This window comes from Caloenas nicobarica, chromosome 3 (genome assembly GCF_036013445.1).
Source record: "Caloenas nicobarica isolate bCalNic1 chromosome 3, bCalNic1.hap1, whole genome shotgun sequence".
NCBI lineage: Eukaryota > Metazoa > Chordata > Aves > Columbiformes > Columbidae > Caloenas > Caloenas nicobarica.
Genome location: NC_088247.1, coordinates 94,038,608 through 94,052,929, shown reverse-complemented (window position 1 = coordinate 94,052,929; position 14,322 = coordinate 94,038,608). Strand labels below are relative to the sequence as shown.

Here is a 14,322-nt window from a genome sequence, read left to right as displayed (position 1 = left end):
CCTACGGCTCTGGGGCCCCGCGGGCTCCCTCCCTCAGGCTGCTGGCCAGGTGCCCGAGGCTGCCACCACCATGTCCCCTCGGTGTGGGGAAGGGGCCTCCCCACTGTCCCCAGGTCGGAGCAGGTCACTGCCCCAGCACTTGCCACCCGGGGAAGCACCCAGATGAAAATAGAGAGGATCACAGTTCTTCCTTTTTGCTGAGAACAACTGACAGGCAATTAGCTGAGGACCTTATCTGATGTACCTTTGGCCTGGGCTGTTACTGTCTCAGAGGAAGGGAACATTTCCCTGTCCACGGGGTCACGCCAGCCGCAGAGACGCAGCGCGCCAGGAGAAATGGTGCTGCGGTGAGGGCCCCGGGCAAGGGCCGAGCTCCAGACCAACAGAAAGGCTTCCACAGCTTTCAAAGAGCCCATAGTCAAACCACCGCAGGGAGAGAGACCTTCCACTGCCAACATGAAGGAAGCCACTGAAAACATCTCTCTGGAGAGTGATGGCTGGAGCGAGGAGGCGTGCGAGGGCTTGCCGGTGAGTGAGAGCTGCGGGGAGCAGGGGGGACCCGATGGGCTCGGCCACCCCGTGGCCACAGCGCCTGCCCGGGACCTGGGAGAGGTGGGCGGCCAGCAGCCGGCCCTTACCTGCTCCAGCTCTGAAACAGGGCCGTAAAGCATCCTCGCCCCCCAAAAAGAGCACACTGGGGACGAAGCCGGTGCCATGCAAACCGCGCTCAGATGCCGTGGTGGTGGGGCTGAAGGACAGGATCTTCAAATAAGCGGATGGAGCAGAAAGTCCCCGAGCGTGGCCTAGACTGGCTTTCCCAGGACACACCTTTGGGCTGTAAAACCAGCTCCTCACATTTGCTGGGGACTACCTGTTTGGTTTGTTTTTTGTTTTTTGGGGGGGAGGGGTTTGTTGTTTTTTTAATTAAGTTTAACATAAGCTAGAGCACAGAGTGTGTTGGCAGCAGGGCGAGCTTGGAGGGCTTTAACACGGCTTTTCAGGCTGTTTGGTGTCATGCTGCTTTCCACTGTGTATCTAGACCGAAAAGATTAATCAGCCTCATCTGCTGTGAGAGTAGGAGGTTGCACACAAAGGTTGTGGTCACCATCTGCTGAAGACACCACAGGCATGGATAGGGCCCACTACGTGGGAAGCAGGTACAGTTGCCTTGGCTAGGAAATGAGTCTTTGACTTGCAGGAAAGGTACGAGGCTCTGGGAGAGATACGGCTGCCTGGAGTAAAACTACAGGCAAGCACACAGAATTAAACCCAAAGCCAGAAAGCTGCCTCAGCAAAGACTTCTTAATTGCAGCTATATGCAAAAGGTTAACCAAGCCACGTAAAGACTCTTCTTTTAATTCGTATCTCAGAACACCAAGTTCCAGTTGACAAAGTGTGAGTTTAAAAGACAAAAGAGGAGAACAACAGACTGTACTTGTGGTTGTGCACCTACTTGTTCACAAAACCTCCAAGTTAACAAGTCCTTGTGGAATACAATAATGAACGTACTTCAGTGAACCTTAAATTTTAGCTGCCATAACTTAAGAATTTCATATGTACCATCTTGATTCAGTAGACTACCATTGCTGAAGCAGTACATTTTTTCCTCAAAAATATAAATAGAGATCAATCTCTTTATAGTGGCATAAAATTTATCACCCTTTTGAAAGTGATCCCATTTAAACTGAAAGCAAGTTGAAGAGCATAGCACAGCATGTTTGACCCTCACGCACACCACTAGAATAAAATGTGTTTCACACTGATTAACAGATAACTCATTTCCAACCTTCAGACTTTTGCACTACAGTAACCTTTTCTGAACTCAAATTTTAACAACACTTTTGTAATTAACTGTTGTAATTAACCTAATAACTCTTCCAGACCAAGGCCCAGGATATTATTTTTTGCTCTGAAGAAGATAACAGTCTGTATTTCACATACAGCGGAGAATCAAACATTCTTGAGGTCAAAGAACTCAACTACCAGGTAAAAGCTGTACTTTATAAACTTTCCTCCAGCAGGGAGCCTAGCCAGCATCACCTGTTTCTATATGCAAGCCATTTTAAAAGCTAAATTTGAAGTTCACAATGCTAGGTTCACATGACTGTTGCACAGTCAAATACAGAGAAGTTTTGTGAGCAGAGTCATGCTCCAGGCTGCAATATATCTGATAAATCTAGGGGATAAGACAGGAAAAAAGGTCTGTTTCTAGGCTCTGTTTTTACTCAGTCTTGAGCCAATTTATTCCTCTGAGGGCTGGGGCAGATGGACTTTCTGTACTGCTAGGGATGGTGGGGGCCCTTGCCAGCAAGAGTGAGTATGCAGAAGGAGACAAAGAGAGAATGACAAACAAGGAGAATTTCAGGGAACCAGTGAAATTTTCCTTCTCCCTTCGTGTCACCATGGCATCTGAAGTAATTTCACAATTTTCAGGTTTGTGTCATTTCAAATTACATTAAAATTTTTAAACATTTAAAATTTATAACAGCAATAAATTACCAAAGTAACAGAGGATAGAAAGAGCTTTAGTGATTAACAGAATAAGAAGCAAAGTGTAAAAACCATACTTGGCTGTAAAAGAACTTTCTTCCATATGTTTCTGAAGATTAACATTATTTTAATATATTCTCTGTTTGTAACATCATAATTTGAAGACATTTATTGCTAAATAGTTTATTGTGTTAATTGAAGAGACTTGTTTCTTTCTTTGTTAGGTTAACATGATGTCCCAGATTCCCTGGTATGAAAACCTCATGCAGATGAAAATGCCCTGGACCTGGAAATCACATCCCCATTCTCGTGTGTCAATAATCCAGAATCTGAATTTAAAAGTTCAAAGTGGTCAGATGCTAGCTATTATAGGAAGCACTGGTAAGAGCAATCGAATTACATTATTTGACCGACTCTCAGATAAAATGTACACAGCCAAGAGCAATATTCTGCAGTCTTGATTGGCAAAATCTAGTTGAGAAATAGCTATTGGAAATATGTTAGAAATACATTCTTTACAATGTGTGAGGAAACAAAGTATGAGGAAACAAAGAATGATACTGGGGAAAAAAAAAATATTTTCAAAACCAATTTTGTTATGACTTGTACGTATTTGCTCTTTGTATCCTGAGGTGTAGTGGAGCGTTGTTCTAACTGTGACCTGCGGTCCCAGCTCTGCTGGACATGGATCAGTTTCATGGCTTAGGTTCAAAACAGGCCAATTGCAGACCTTCCTGGGTAACATAGTGGACAAATGAGTCCAGACCCCATGAGAAAGATCCATGGCAACTTGCAAAGCCATAAGCAGGAATTCCCTTCAGATTGAAACAGTTCTAACAGGATGGGATATCACATTTGGATTAATTAAGAGAAACTTACTGAGAAGAAAAGACAGTTCCTCTTCCATTTGGCTTTAAACGGTGTCTCTCCTTCCTTAATTTTTTTTTGCTTTCATTTTCTGGTGGGTCTGGCTTAGTCTTCTGCAGGGTGGTTAGTTGAGTTTAGGCTTATCTAGGGGGATAAGAAGTAGACATGTGACCTGTTAAAACTGAAGTAAAATGTACACATAGCCCATGCTGTGTCTCCACAAGACAATTACAATAGGTTAGCTCAGTGATTCAGTGAAGATGCCCTCCCTCAAAGGCAAGGCACATTTGCCAGAGAAGTTTTAACTTATTTCTACAAAAGAGGTTTTTCTTCCCCATTGTCATGGGGTTTTTTTTCTTAGCACATATTCTTAATGTAATTGAAGTTGTACCTTAGAGATCCTCCCAATAATAAAAGGAAAACCTTGGGATGAAATAACTTACTGAGTTATAGATACAGCATCTTTGTAAGGTAACATACACTGAGCACAATCCCCTTTCAGCAAACTAGTCAAACTATTTTTAAAAGATGTTTATCATCTATTTCATCAAATGCCTTTGTAAAATGGATTAAACTGCTGATGGGTTTCACACTGTCAATGACAATCAATATGTCACTCTTAAATAGAGCAATATGTGGTTTACAGATGGATGGGTTTCTTCCTTAAAATGTATATATAAAGAAATAAGTGTGGAATTAATCTTTCAACAGGGAGACTAGAAATAAATGACATCTAATCATAATAAGAGAGCTCTGTATGTTTACATACAGTATCATACAGCAAAAAGGAAAAATCCATTTGCTATTTAATTCCAAATCAGGTTTTGTTTTCATTGTTTTACTTTTCTTACCTCTGAGTATAAGCCAGCTTTTCTTAATTAAGTGACTTTTTGTCTTATTTAAGTCATAATAAATTTTATTTCAATCATGATTAAGATTCGTATTGTCTGTATAATCAGTCAGTGCCTTAGTCATGCAGCTGCTCCAGCTGCCATTTCTGAATTCACAGTTCCCTCCACCAAGCAAAGCTCTTGCCGAGCACTTAGTTGCCAGCCCCGCAGGCAGTGCAGGATCCCACCTCTCACCTGTGTTACAGACATGAAAGAGAGATAACAAGAGGACAAAGAGATGGTGCTTCTTGAGTTCACGAGCTATCTGCAACGCCCAGCTACCCAGTTCTGCTGAGAAATGACAAAGGTTAAAGTCATGTACTCCATTCCAGAGGAGAGAGATTTGCTGAACATGAGCTTGTAGTCAGTATTTTCTTTCAAGCCCATTCTGTCTCTGTGGCTTTGGAAAAGCTTCAGGAAGGGGTCGGGAAAAGATGTTAAGGAACAAAAACTTCTATCCTCTGTGACAAAGTCACTTTTCAAAATGATCCCCTGGAAATTAATCTGATTTTCCATTTTGATTTTTTCCAGCTGGTGGAAAGACATCCTTGCTTGACGTGATAACCTGCCGGGCTCAGGGAGGCAAAATCAAGTCCGGCCAAATCATGATCAATAACAAACCCAGCACTCCCCAGCTTGTTAAGAAATGCATAGCATACGTGCGGCAGGATGACCGACTGCTCCCCCACCTGACTGTCAGAGAAACACTATCGTTCGTTGCTGAACTGCGCCTTCCAACGTATTTTTCAGACTCACAAAGGAAAAAAAGGGTAATTAAGCTGCTGGAAAAAAAATAAAGTTGTCAAAAATGTGTTTGATGGGAATTATCCAAGAGATCCTCCGTGTTTGGAGTCAGAACAGCTAATCTGGCACTTTTTAATGCAGATTATGAATTATAAACCTTTTTCTTCTTTCAAGATAGAAACCAGCTATTGTTCCAAAGCTCATAAAAAATGAAAATCTAGAGAAAGCATTAGAGAGGCTGAAATAAGAACTGCTGATCACTGAGCCTTTTTGAATGTTATCTCTAAAAATCAAGATTTGTTTTCAAGTATATCTTGATCAGATAGCACTGAAATATCCAGATGAATTTTAACCACATTAATTGTATTTTCAGCTTTATCTACACACGAATGTGCAAATAAACTCTTGCTTTATCTCTGTTACCCTCTGAATCCCCCCAGGTAGAAGATGTTATAGCAGAACTACGCTTGCGTCAGTGTGCGAACACCAGGGTAGGGAACGAGTACCTCCGCGGCATTTCGGGAGGCGAGAGGCGGAGAGTGAGCATCGGTGTGCAGCTGCTCTGGAACCCAGGTGAGCAGAACCCCAACACCTTCCTTGTGCCCACCACAGAGCACAGGGGAAATGAATGGGGCAGTAAATGAGGACAGGGGCAGTGACAGAGCCAGGCAAAGCCCCATGGGAGGCTTCACCCCGCTCTCTTTAGAACCACCATCACACAGATTACTGAAAGTCACCTGAAGTGTTCTTGACAGCAGTGCTCTGGCTTGTGCATATCAGTATGAGGTTTGTTTTTCATCTGATTGCCTGCCACAAGTTACTTGGGAAGGCTGCTGGCCCACAGTAACATTGGGATTGTTTTCCTTTCCTCCCACACAGCCCATTTACATGTGCAATGGTAACAGGGAAGGTCATTTTCTTGGCTGAGTCATCAGTCCTTGAGGTCTTGTGCAACTCACTGATGTGGCTGGCTCAAGCTGCAGGTGAACTAGAAATTTCCAATTGTCTTCAGTAGAAGCAAAACACAAAGCTAAATCTGCAGCTGATTTTGCAGGATTGAATCCTCTATCTGCTCATATACATATATATATATCTATCTATCTCAAAAGCACTAGTAATCTTGGCTGAGCCTCTTGTTGAGCAAGATTTCCCACTGGGAAATGGATCTGAGAATTTTTTGCTTGTATAAAGTTATAGTTTTGTAATTATTGGGAAAGCAGAAGTCTTTTTTTGTAAGAAGTGATGGTCAGGAATAGATGTGCTGGCACTGAAGCTAAAAAATAGTTAGTTTTAAGAAAAATAAATAAAGTTTTCTTTACATTTCAAATGTGTTACACCCCTCAGCACAGAAACCATGCCTGTGTACAGACACTGCCTTGTGGTGATTGTGGCCATTAAGTTCTATAATAACACAAACATTTCAAAGTAATGAAACACTTGCAAGTTTGTAACAACCAATTGGAAAAGAAACAAATAAAAAAATCCAAATGTATGCATATCTCTTCATATTTATGTGCAAAGAGGTGCAAAATAGAGCACAGGTTGGGAGAAAGAGGCACGACCTAAATGAATACTGTGTGAGTATTTGCACATGAATAATGCAAGAGGTTTAAATACTTGAGCATTTAGGTTAAAATATTTCAGTAGGCAGGATACAAAACTAGTACTACTGTATTAATTAATATTTGTGTACCTGATATTAGTACAGGTAGTGCAAAACTGCAGAGAAAAATCTAAATCTGCACCCCAATGAAAAATAATTTCTTGTTTCCAGTGGGAGCAAGATAAGATTTAAAATAATTACTCCTGGTCATAGTGCTCAGTAAGATAGGGGAAGAAATTTCCATTGTTGAATACTACATGATGCTGGTATGAAATATACTTTGGACATTAAAAAATGGGAAAAAACCTGCCTGGACACATTCCCGTGTGATCTGCTCTGGGTGAACCTGCTTCGGCAGGTGGGTTAGACTGGATGATCTCCAGAGGTCACTTCCAACTCCAACCATTCCATGATTCTGTGAATATGTCCATGAGATTTCATACACTAGTACCATTTGACTTAGAACATATTTTCCAAATCAAACATGCTGCTTTCCACAGCTAAACTTATTGTCTTTGGCAGGAATACTCATACTTGATGAACCCACATCTGGACTGGACAGCTTTACTGCACATAACCTTGTGATAACGTTATCCAGACTGGCCAGAGGAAACAGATTAGTTCTCCTTTCAGTTCATCAGCCCCGGTCAGATATCTTCCAACTGTTCGATTTAGTTCTTCTGATGACTTCTGGAGTCACTGTCTATTCTGGAACAGCTAGAGACATGGTCCAGTACTTCACAGAACTAGGCTATCCCTGCCCACGGTTCAGCAATCCTGCAGATTTCTATGGTTTGTATCAAGCACTGCTGTAAAAAAAAAAAAGGTTACTGGAAATCATTCGCTTTCTTAAGTGTATCAGCTAACATTGATTTTTATTGACCAGAACTGCCTTAGAAATGCCTTATAGCTGACTCAGATCAATACTGCAGCAAGTTCAGATTTTAATAAGATCCTTATTGCCAGTAGGGACAAAATCAATTTCAAATAATCCTCCTTCTAACTCTGCCAGGTATAGCAACTCTTCCACATGTTTAGCACACTTATTCCCACATTTTAGCTGGTTGAAACTTTTACCCTCACTGAGAAAGACAGGGATAAACTGATCAATTGCTTTCTGTAGCCAGTTCTCTGACTTGTAGATCAAGAAACGTGGGAAGCTAGTTTCCCAGGGTGAGGAATAATACGTACCCAGAACAGTAACTGGGAAAGAGGGGTGCTGCCTGACAGAGCATATTGACAGGGAGAAAATACAAACCTGGAACAACGATCCTTTTATTCCTCTTCACAAAGTTAATTATATGGTTCCAAATCCATTCCTCTTCTGTTTTTTGCAACATGCGAAGGGAATCTGGCCCTGTTAATCTAATGGCTGTAGTCTCTTACCACAGAGTTCAGTTCCAGCCCTCAGGTTTTGCACTCAGTTTGGCTGGAAAGCCTCATACAGCCATGAATCTTCACATTCTGGAGTAAACTCCTCAGTTGTGCCAATGTGGCAGGTGGTGTCAGCTCATATCAGCTGTTCAGAGATAAAACAGAAGTTAACCTTGGTGTCCAGCCCTGCAAAAAGACCTTTGTCACCAGCAGGGTTCAGAGCAGTCCTCTGCCTTGGGGCAGGCTCACAGCACCCCCAGGTGGGAATGGAGAATATGAGGCAGTCCTGGGGAAACTTGTAGCTGCAGCCTGTGCTAAACACAAACTCCTGTGACAGGGAGGTGGGGAGGGACGAGAAAGGCACGTGGAAGATCATTTAGTGGTATGCACAGAGTCGGTACCCATAAGAAGAGAAGACAAATATGGCAGCAGGAAGGTGGAAATGGGACAGGATGATGGAGGATGCTACAGCATTAAGGAGCACCTGGTGGAAACGCACAAATGCTGGCTGTGTGTCTGACGGAGAAACAGGAGACTATGGTAGAAGGGAAGAGGGAGGGCAGGTTGCAGCTCATTTCTGAGGCACTCCTGCTGGAGAGTGGCTGAACAGAGATGATCAGCCCAACATAAGGAGTTACAAAATGTGCAGCAATAGTTCCCTTAGAAAGCATCTGCAAAATGTCAGGTGTTGTGATTCTACACTGAAGGTCAGAATTGGAGAATACTATTATAAGTTTAGATTTTTAAAAAATCATTTCGTTAAATAAAAAAATAATGCTAAGTCAACTATTGTTCCTGCTACTATGTTGTCCTTAGATAATATTCTTCTTGGGCTTTCTCAGTATCAAGTAAAGTTTATAGCACCTCTGTAAGATACAAAAAAGATGATAACTGTCATTTTGCAGATGCAGAAAAAACATGTGATTTAAGTCATGTAACAGACTGTCAATGCCTACATGCCAAGAGAGAAATTTAAACTGTTCATTCTCAGCACCCCTCTCAAGCCACTATTAATTTTAGAAAAATCTGACATAGTGGTTTACAATATTATAATAATCGATTATGAAAGTGCTCAGAGATTCATTGAATGACTAAATAAGAAACATTTCCCAAGACAAAACACACTTTAACAATCTGTCCTTCTCTAATTACCTAAAGTAACTGATAAACTTTTAACCATTGTAGCTTAATGCATGCACACAGGTTGTACTGTCTGTTCATGATGAAATCTCTGATTCTAAACACATCCTAAAGTTACCACACCTGTAGTATATGGACTCATGTCAAATAATGTCTTGCAGTTGATTTGACCAGTATTGATAAACAGACTGCAGAGAAGGAGATGGAAAGCCGAAAAAGAGCAAATACTCTTGCCAACTTGTTCCTAGAAAAAGTCAAAGATTTTGATGATTTCTTATGGAAAGTTACCGAAAAAGACAATGTTTCAACCACATACAGCAATCAAAGGTAAAGAAAAGAGTGTCGTATAGCAGATCTGGAATAATGGCTACAGCCTGTGCCTTTTTATTTTTATTTTTGTCTCTTTTCTTTTGGGCAGGTCCCATGTAAATTCAGAAGAGGCGATCAACATACTTCGCCCTTCAAGTGATCGGTTACCAGGAGTCTTAAAGCAGTTCACTGTATTACTAAGGTAACCTCATCTCCGGCTTAAACAGTTACGTATCATGCCCATTTGTATTTGAAAGCATAAGAAAGAAGGACAAAATGAGAACCAAGTGCATGCTGAAAGTGCATAGTTAGCGCTAGGCCTGAGGATGCCGTGGAGCAGAGGTGTTGCCCCCTGAGCAGGATGGCAGCCAGAGGGACGGCCCCACCATTCTGCCCCAGAGCTCCTTCCAGCCACAGCCACCTCCAGCTCACAGCACCGGGAGCCTGCGGCTTTAAGCAGTGGCAGCAGCATCCAGGCTCAGGAACGTGCGTCCCAGATTTGGGTACAACCATCCCAATCTCCATGCCACAGCATGGTGACTCAAACCTCAGCAAGTCCATGGCGGGCTCAGGCGTTGCCATCCTCACACTTCTGCCTCAGATTTGAAGCCAGGATGCTTCACTGATCATAGTCAGCACAGATGAAGGCTGCAGTTAGGTCTCACGCTTGTGTACTCAAAAGAAACATGATCAACGGGCTTAATACATGTAGACCATCACTACCAGTATCAGCTGTTGTTAGTATATGTCACAGGTCCTTAACAGAGAGACATCTATAAATGAGGTAATTGCTTCTGCATCTCTGAAATCAGACTGTCCCACCCCCGATGCCTTCCTTCAAACTTTCAGCATTTCAGACCTGAAAGGCTGGGCGGCTACACTCAACAGCTTTGATTAGGTAGAATCCTTTACAGAATCAGATAGCCCAACTTCCGTCCTACTCAAAGTAATCAATTTCTACAAATTGATGTTAGCAGAGCACTTGGGCAATATATCTGAAAATAACTGGCATTAGTAAGTACAATACCTTATGGTCAATATTGCTGTTTTCCTAGTCGTCAAGTCTCCAATGACTTCAGAGATCTTTCAATGTTATTAATCCATGGATTTGAGGCCCTTCTCATGTCATTATTAATTGGATTTTTGTACTACGGCCACGAGAAGACCGGACTCTCTATTCGCGACACAACAGCATTGTTGTACATGATAGGTGCACTAATCCCATTCACAGTGATATTGGATGTTATTGCCAAATGTAAGTGTCAGTTTTCTTTTAAATCTTATAAGCAATCAAAATCAGCAAATTCCTAAATCAATGAAAAAAAATCACACTTCTTAACGCAACCCTAGGATGAAATCCATTTGTTTGTTTCTATCTTGCAGGTCATTCAGAAAGAGCTATGCTTTATAATGACTTGGAAGACGGAATGTATTCTGTTAGCCCATACTTCTTTGCTAAGGTAATTGATTTTGTTGCCAGAAAATACACACAGATGACTTTAACATTAAAAACCACAAACAAAACATGTTGTATAAATGATCACATTAATATCAGACTTTGTTCTTTTGTGTCCGCCAGCTAAGGCTATCCTTCTTGCTTCCTTGGCACTAATGGATTAAACCTCACACTACTTCAGATCTGTTGCCATAAGTCACGGCTGAGATCCCACCCCAGAAAAGCCAAAGAGGAACCTTTTACTGGGTTGTTCGGCTAAAATTTGAGAATTCTCAAACTCAGATTTGGGGGGGTTCAGACAACTTTACACACCTGCACATTTCATTAGCTGAAGCATCTTTGAAAGTTGATTACGTCTTAATCTGTAAAACAAAATGCTAACTGTGACATTTCCAGTAGTTGTTTGGACCTGTACAGGTCAGAGACAAACAACTGTATTATGTGCATTAAGAGCCCAGGTTTCTAGAAATAAATTAGAAATTTTAAAAAATTACATTCTCTTTTTTTACAACGGTTTAGAATAATCCCTTCGTTGTGATGTTGCCACTGTTAGATGAGTTCTGCCTGCCATGGCATCTGTAATTTAGGTTTCCGTTTCTGCACGAGACTTTAAATGCTTATTAGTGGTTGCCAGAGAAAAATATTCTTTGCATTGTGTCACAGAGATTGCACATTATTCATAGAGAAATCGAAGTAATTTGTTACAACCTTAGTATTAGAGGATAGTAGCAACCCTCTTCAGAAGAAATAATTATAATACTCTCTCTATGTATATTTAGATGTTTGAGAAAATCGTAAGCATGTTTTTGTTTTACAATGAGTTAAGTAGTTACTAACTGGACTGCCTTTGGGACAAAGTGAGGAAGTGACCAACAGCCAAATTTATCTCAAGTTTGGTCTCACACTAGGTTCAACCAAATTTGGACAAAATATACAGTTGTGACAAGCCAGTAACAGTATTACTGTTACCAAGCACACCAGTTCTCAGAGAAAGTATCTTCAATTCTTAGAAGCTGCCAAATTGTAACCAAAAAAAAAAAAAAAAAGACAACTAATCTGTAACAAGAATCCTCTCAGTTTAACAATTAGCTATAGGAATTGTCACAACTGGAGAAAAAAATAGCGAGGATTTTAATTTTTGTTGTAGATTGGTTTTGCATGTCACTGACATCACCTGACAGGGAGGTGATTGCATCCTCGGGGAGTATTTCCTGTAGTTTTTATAAACAGTCCATAAGTGCATCGAGGTGCATCTCTGATGGTTTTGCAATTTGATTTTGATTTGCATTTGACTTATTCTCTTTTTTTTTCTTTTTTTTCCCCCCCGCTTCCTGAACAGGTTTTGGGGGAGCTCCCAGAGCACTGCGCTTTTGTTATAATTTACGGGGTTCCCATCTACTGGCTGGCAAACCTCATTCCCAAGCCAGAACACTTCCTGCTGAACTTCCTCTCAGTGTGGCTGGCCGTGTACAGCGCCCGCACGATGGCACTTTGGATGGCAGCGCTGCTGCCGACGCTGCAGCTCTCGGCCTTCTTCGGCAACGTCCTCTTCACATCGTTCTACTTGAGTGGTGGCTTTGTGATAAGCCTGGAAAACCTCTGGACAGGTAAGACAAAGCTCACACCACCCTTCCGAAGTGAAACATGGATGGCTTTCATCAGCAACTGGTGGTTGGGAGGCTGAGTGAGTCTGGTGTGTGTAAGCTCAGATTTATTCCTACCTTTGCAATTATCTTCTTGAGTGGTGATCGTGGAGAGAGATCATTCATTTTACATCAGTTTCTCCATCTGAAAATGAGGTAAGAATAGGTTTGGTCAAAAAAGCACTAGTGAAAGGCTCAATTCTTACAGAGTTGCTAAATTTTTCAGTAAAAAAAATTATATCTGCTAGACGAAGGTTGAGCTCCAGTGAGACTTAGTTGATAGAAATTTGATAGAGATGGGTATTAGCTCTCTCCTAATTTTCCATCTCCATGTAATAATATAAGGTATATCTACCCTTTTGTCCAATAAAAAAATTATTATATGTTTGCAGCCTCTCATTGCCAAGAAATTAGACAAACCTGCTGCATTTGGCAGCAACACAGCAGTTTTGAGGTCCCAAGTAAGTTTTCTGTATGTATATAAATTTCTTTCTTTCTGCTATTTTTTCCAGTTCCATTTTGGTTCTCAAAAATCTCTTTTCTCAGATGGAACTTTCAAAGCATGGTGCAAATTCAGTTCAGTGACGTCACATATGACATGACCATTGGAAACGTTACAATTCCAATACCGGGGAAACTTGTAAGTCACTAACAAATATGTTACAAACATTTGACAACTAATTAGAATGAGATCTATATGCCCATCATATTTAAGTAGATGCTGCAGGTCTCAAATTTGGCAAGCACTAAATCAATAAGTGAAGTTGCTTAACAAATGGTGTGTTTTAAATTTGACCCTACAGCAGTCGCTGGAAAAAATAAAGAAAAAAAACAAACAAAGAAAGGAATAAAGGGTAACTGTTTTCTGCACAAGCCCTGACTGCGTGCTTGCTGCAGTTGATCGGGAGCAGAGCTGTGTTCCTCTGACACGCTGCAGTCCCTGGACATAGTGACATAGCTCAGCTGTAACCAGCTTTCAAACCACCTCTGAAAAGTCACATCCAGCTGGAAATCATGGGCAGAGGCCGCAGGGCTCAGGGAAGTTCACACGTAAAACACACTTCACGCATCGAGCGTGGAAAATTTCGTCTCCGTTGCTAATTTTGCCTTACGTGCGGTTGCAGGTGATCCAGGCTCTGGACCTGGACTCCTACCCTCTCTACACCAGCTACCTCGTCCTTGCCGGCATCGTGTGCAGCTTCCTCCTCTTGTACTACTTGTCCCTGAGGTTCATCAAGCAGAAATCACACCAAGACTGGTAGCGGCAAACCGCGCGGAGGGGGCAGCAGGTCACCAAGCCCCTTGCGAGCGGCCAGGGAAGACTCGGGAACTGATTTTGGGTGCCCCCCGCAGCCGCGCAGCGGGGAGCGCCGGGTGCCGCGGCCCGGCCGCCACGGGATGGCAGCAGAACCCCAGCAGTGGGGAGGCAGAACCTGCAGCAGCCTGGGACCGGGCTTGGGGGAGGGTTAGGTTTTATATTTTGGTGTGTTTTGGTGTTTTGTTTTGTTGGGTTTGTTTTTGGTCTTTTTTTCCTTTGACACAGTTTTTAGAAGTGACAAGACTTCTGTGAGTTCGCCACACCTTGAAACATTCTGAGCAATGGGCCGGTGATTTAAAAGGACCCATCCCCACTTTGCAATAATTGATGTTTCGGTCAGTGATGCTCGAACATACAGTGATCACGTACTTAATTCTGAGAGCATGGAGATCAGCACACACAAAACACTGCTTTCTGTAGCATGTGTGACCTTCAGCACCCATAAAAACACTGTGGAGGAAAGAAACACACGAGATTTCACTGATGCT

At 42.0% G+C, this 14,322-nt stretch overlaps 1 protein-coding gene across 1 annotated transcript; it reads left to right on the top strand.

Annotated features, from left to right (window-relative positions):
• The first annotated feature begins 456 nt into the window (after positions 1-456).
• ABCG8 (ATP binding cassette subfamily G member 8) lies at positions 457-13,778 on the top strand. The gene is made up of 13 exons (XM_065632052.1): positions 457-528; positions 1,882-1,986; positions 2,715-2,871; positions 4,779-5,017; positions 5,432-5,564; positions 7,117-7,386; positions 9,270-9,435; positions 9,527-9,619; positions 10,473-10,672; positions 10,801-10,877; positions 12,213-12,480; positions 13,029-13,156; positions 13,641-13,778. The coding sequence occupies exons 1-13, from the start codon at positions 457-459 to the stop codon at positions 13,776-13,778; spliced, it is 2,046 nt and encodes a 681-aa protein (XP_065488124.1).
• Positions 13,779-14,322: the final 544 nt, after the last annotated feature.

Excerpts from the sequence above, each read along its gene's own strand:
- ABCG8 (XM_065632052.1), top strand. The coding sequence starts at position 457 with ATGAAGGAAGCCACTGAAAACATCTCTCTGGAGAGTGATGGCTGGAGC. Across the intron at positions 5,565-7,116 it reads GCAGCTGCTCTGGAACCCAG|GAATACTCATACTTGATGAA; the intron begins GTGAGCAGAACC and ends TGTCTTTGGCAG. Across the intron at positions 10,673-10,800 it reads ATTGGATGTTATTGCCAAAT|GTCATTCAGAAAGAGCTATG; the intron begins GTAAGTGTCAGT and ends TCTATCTTGCAG.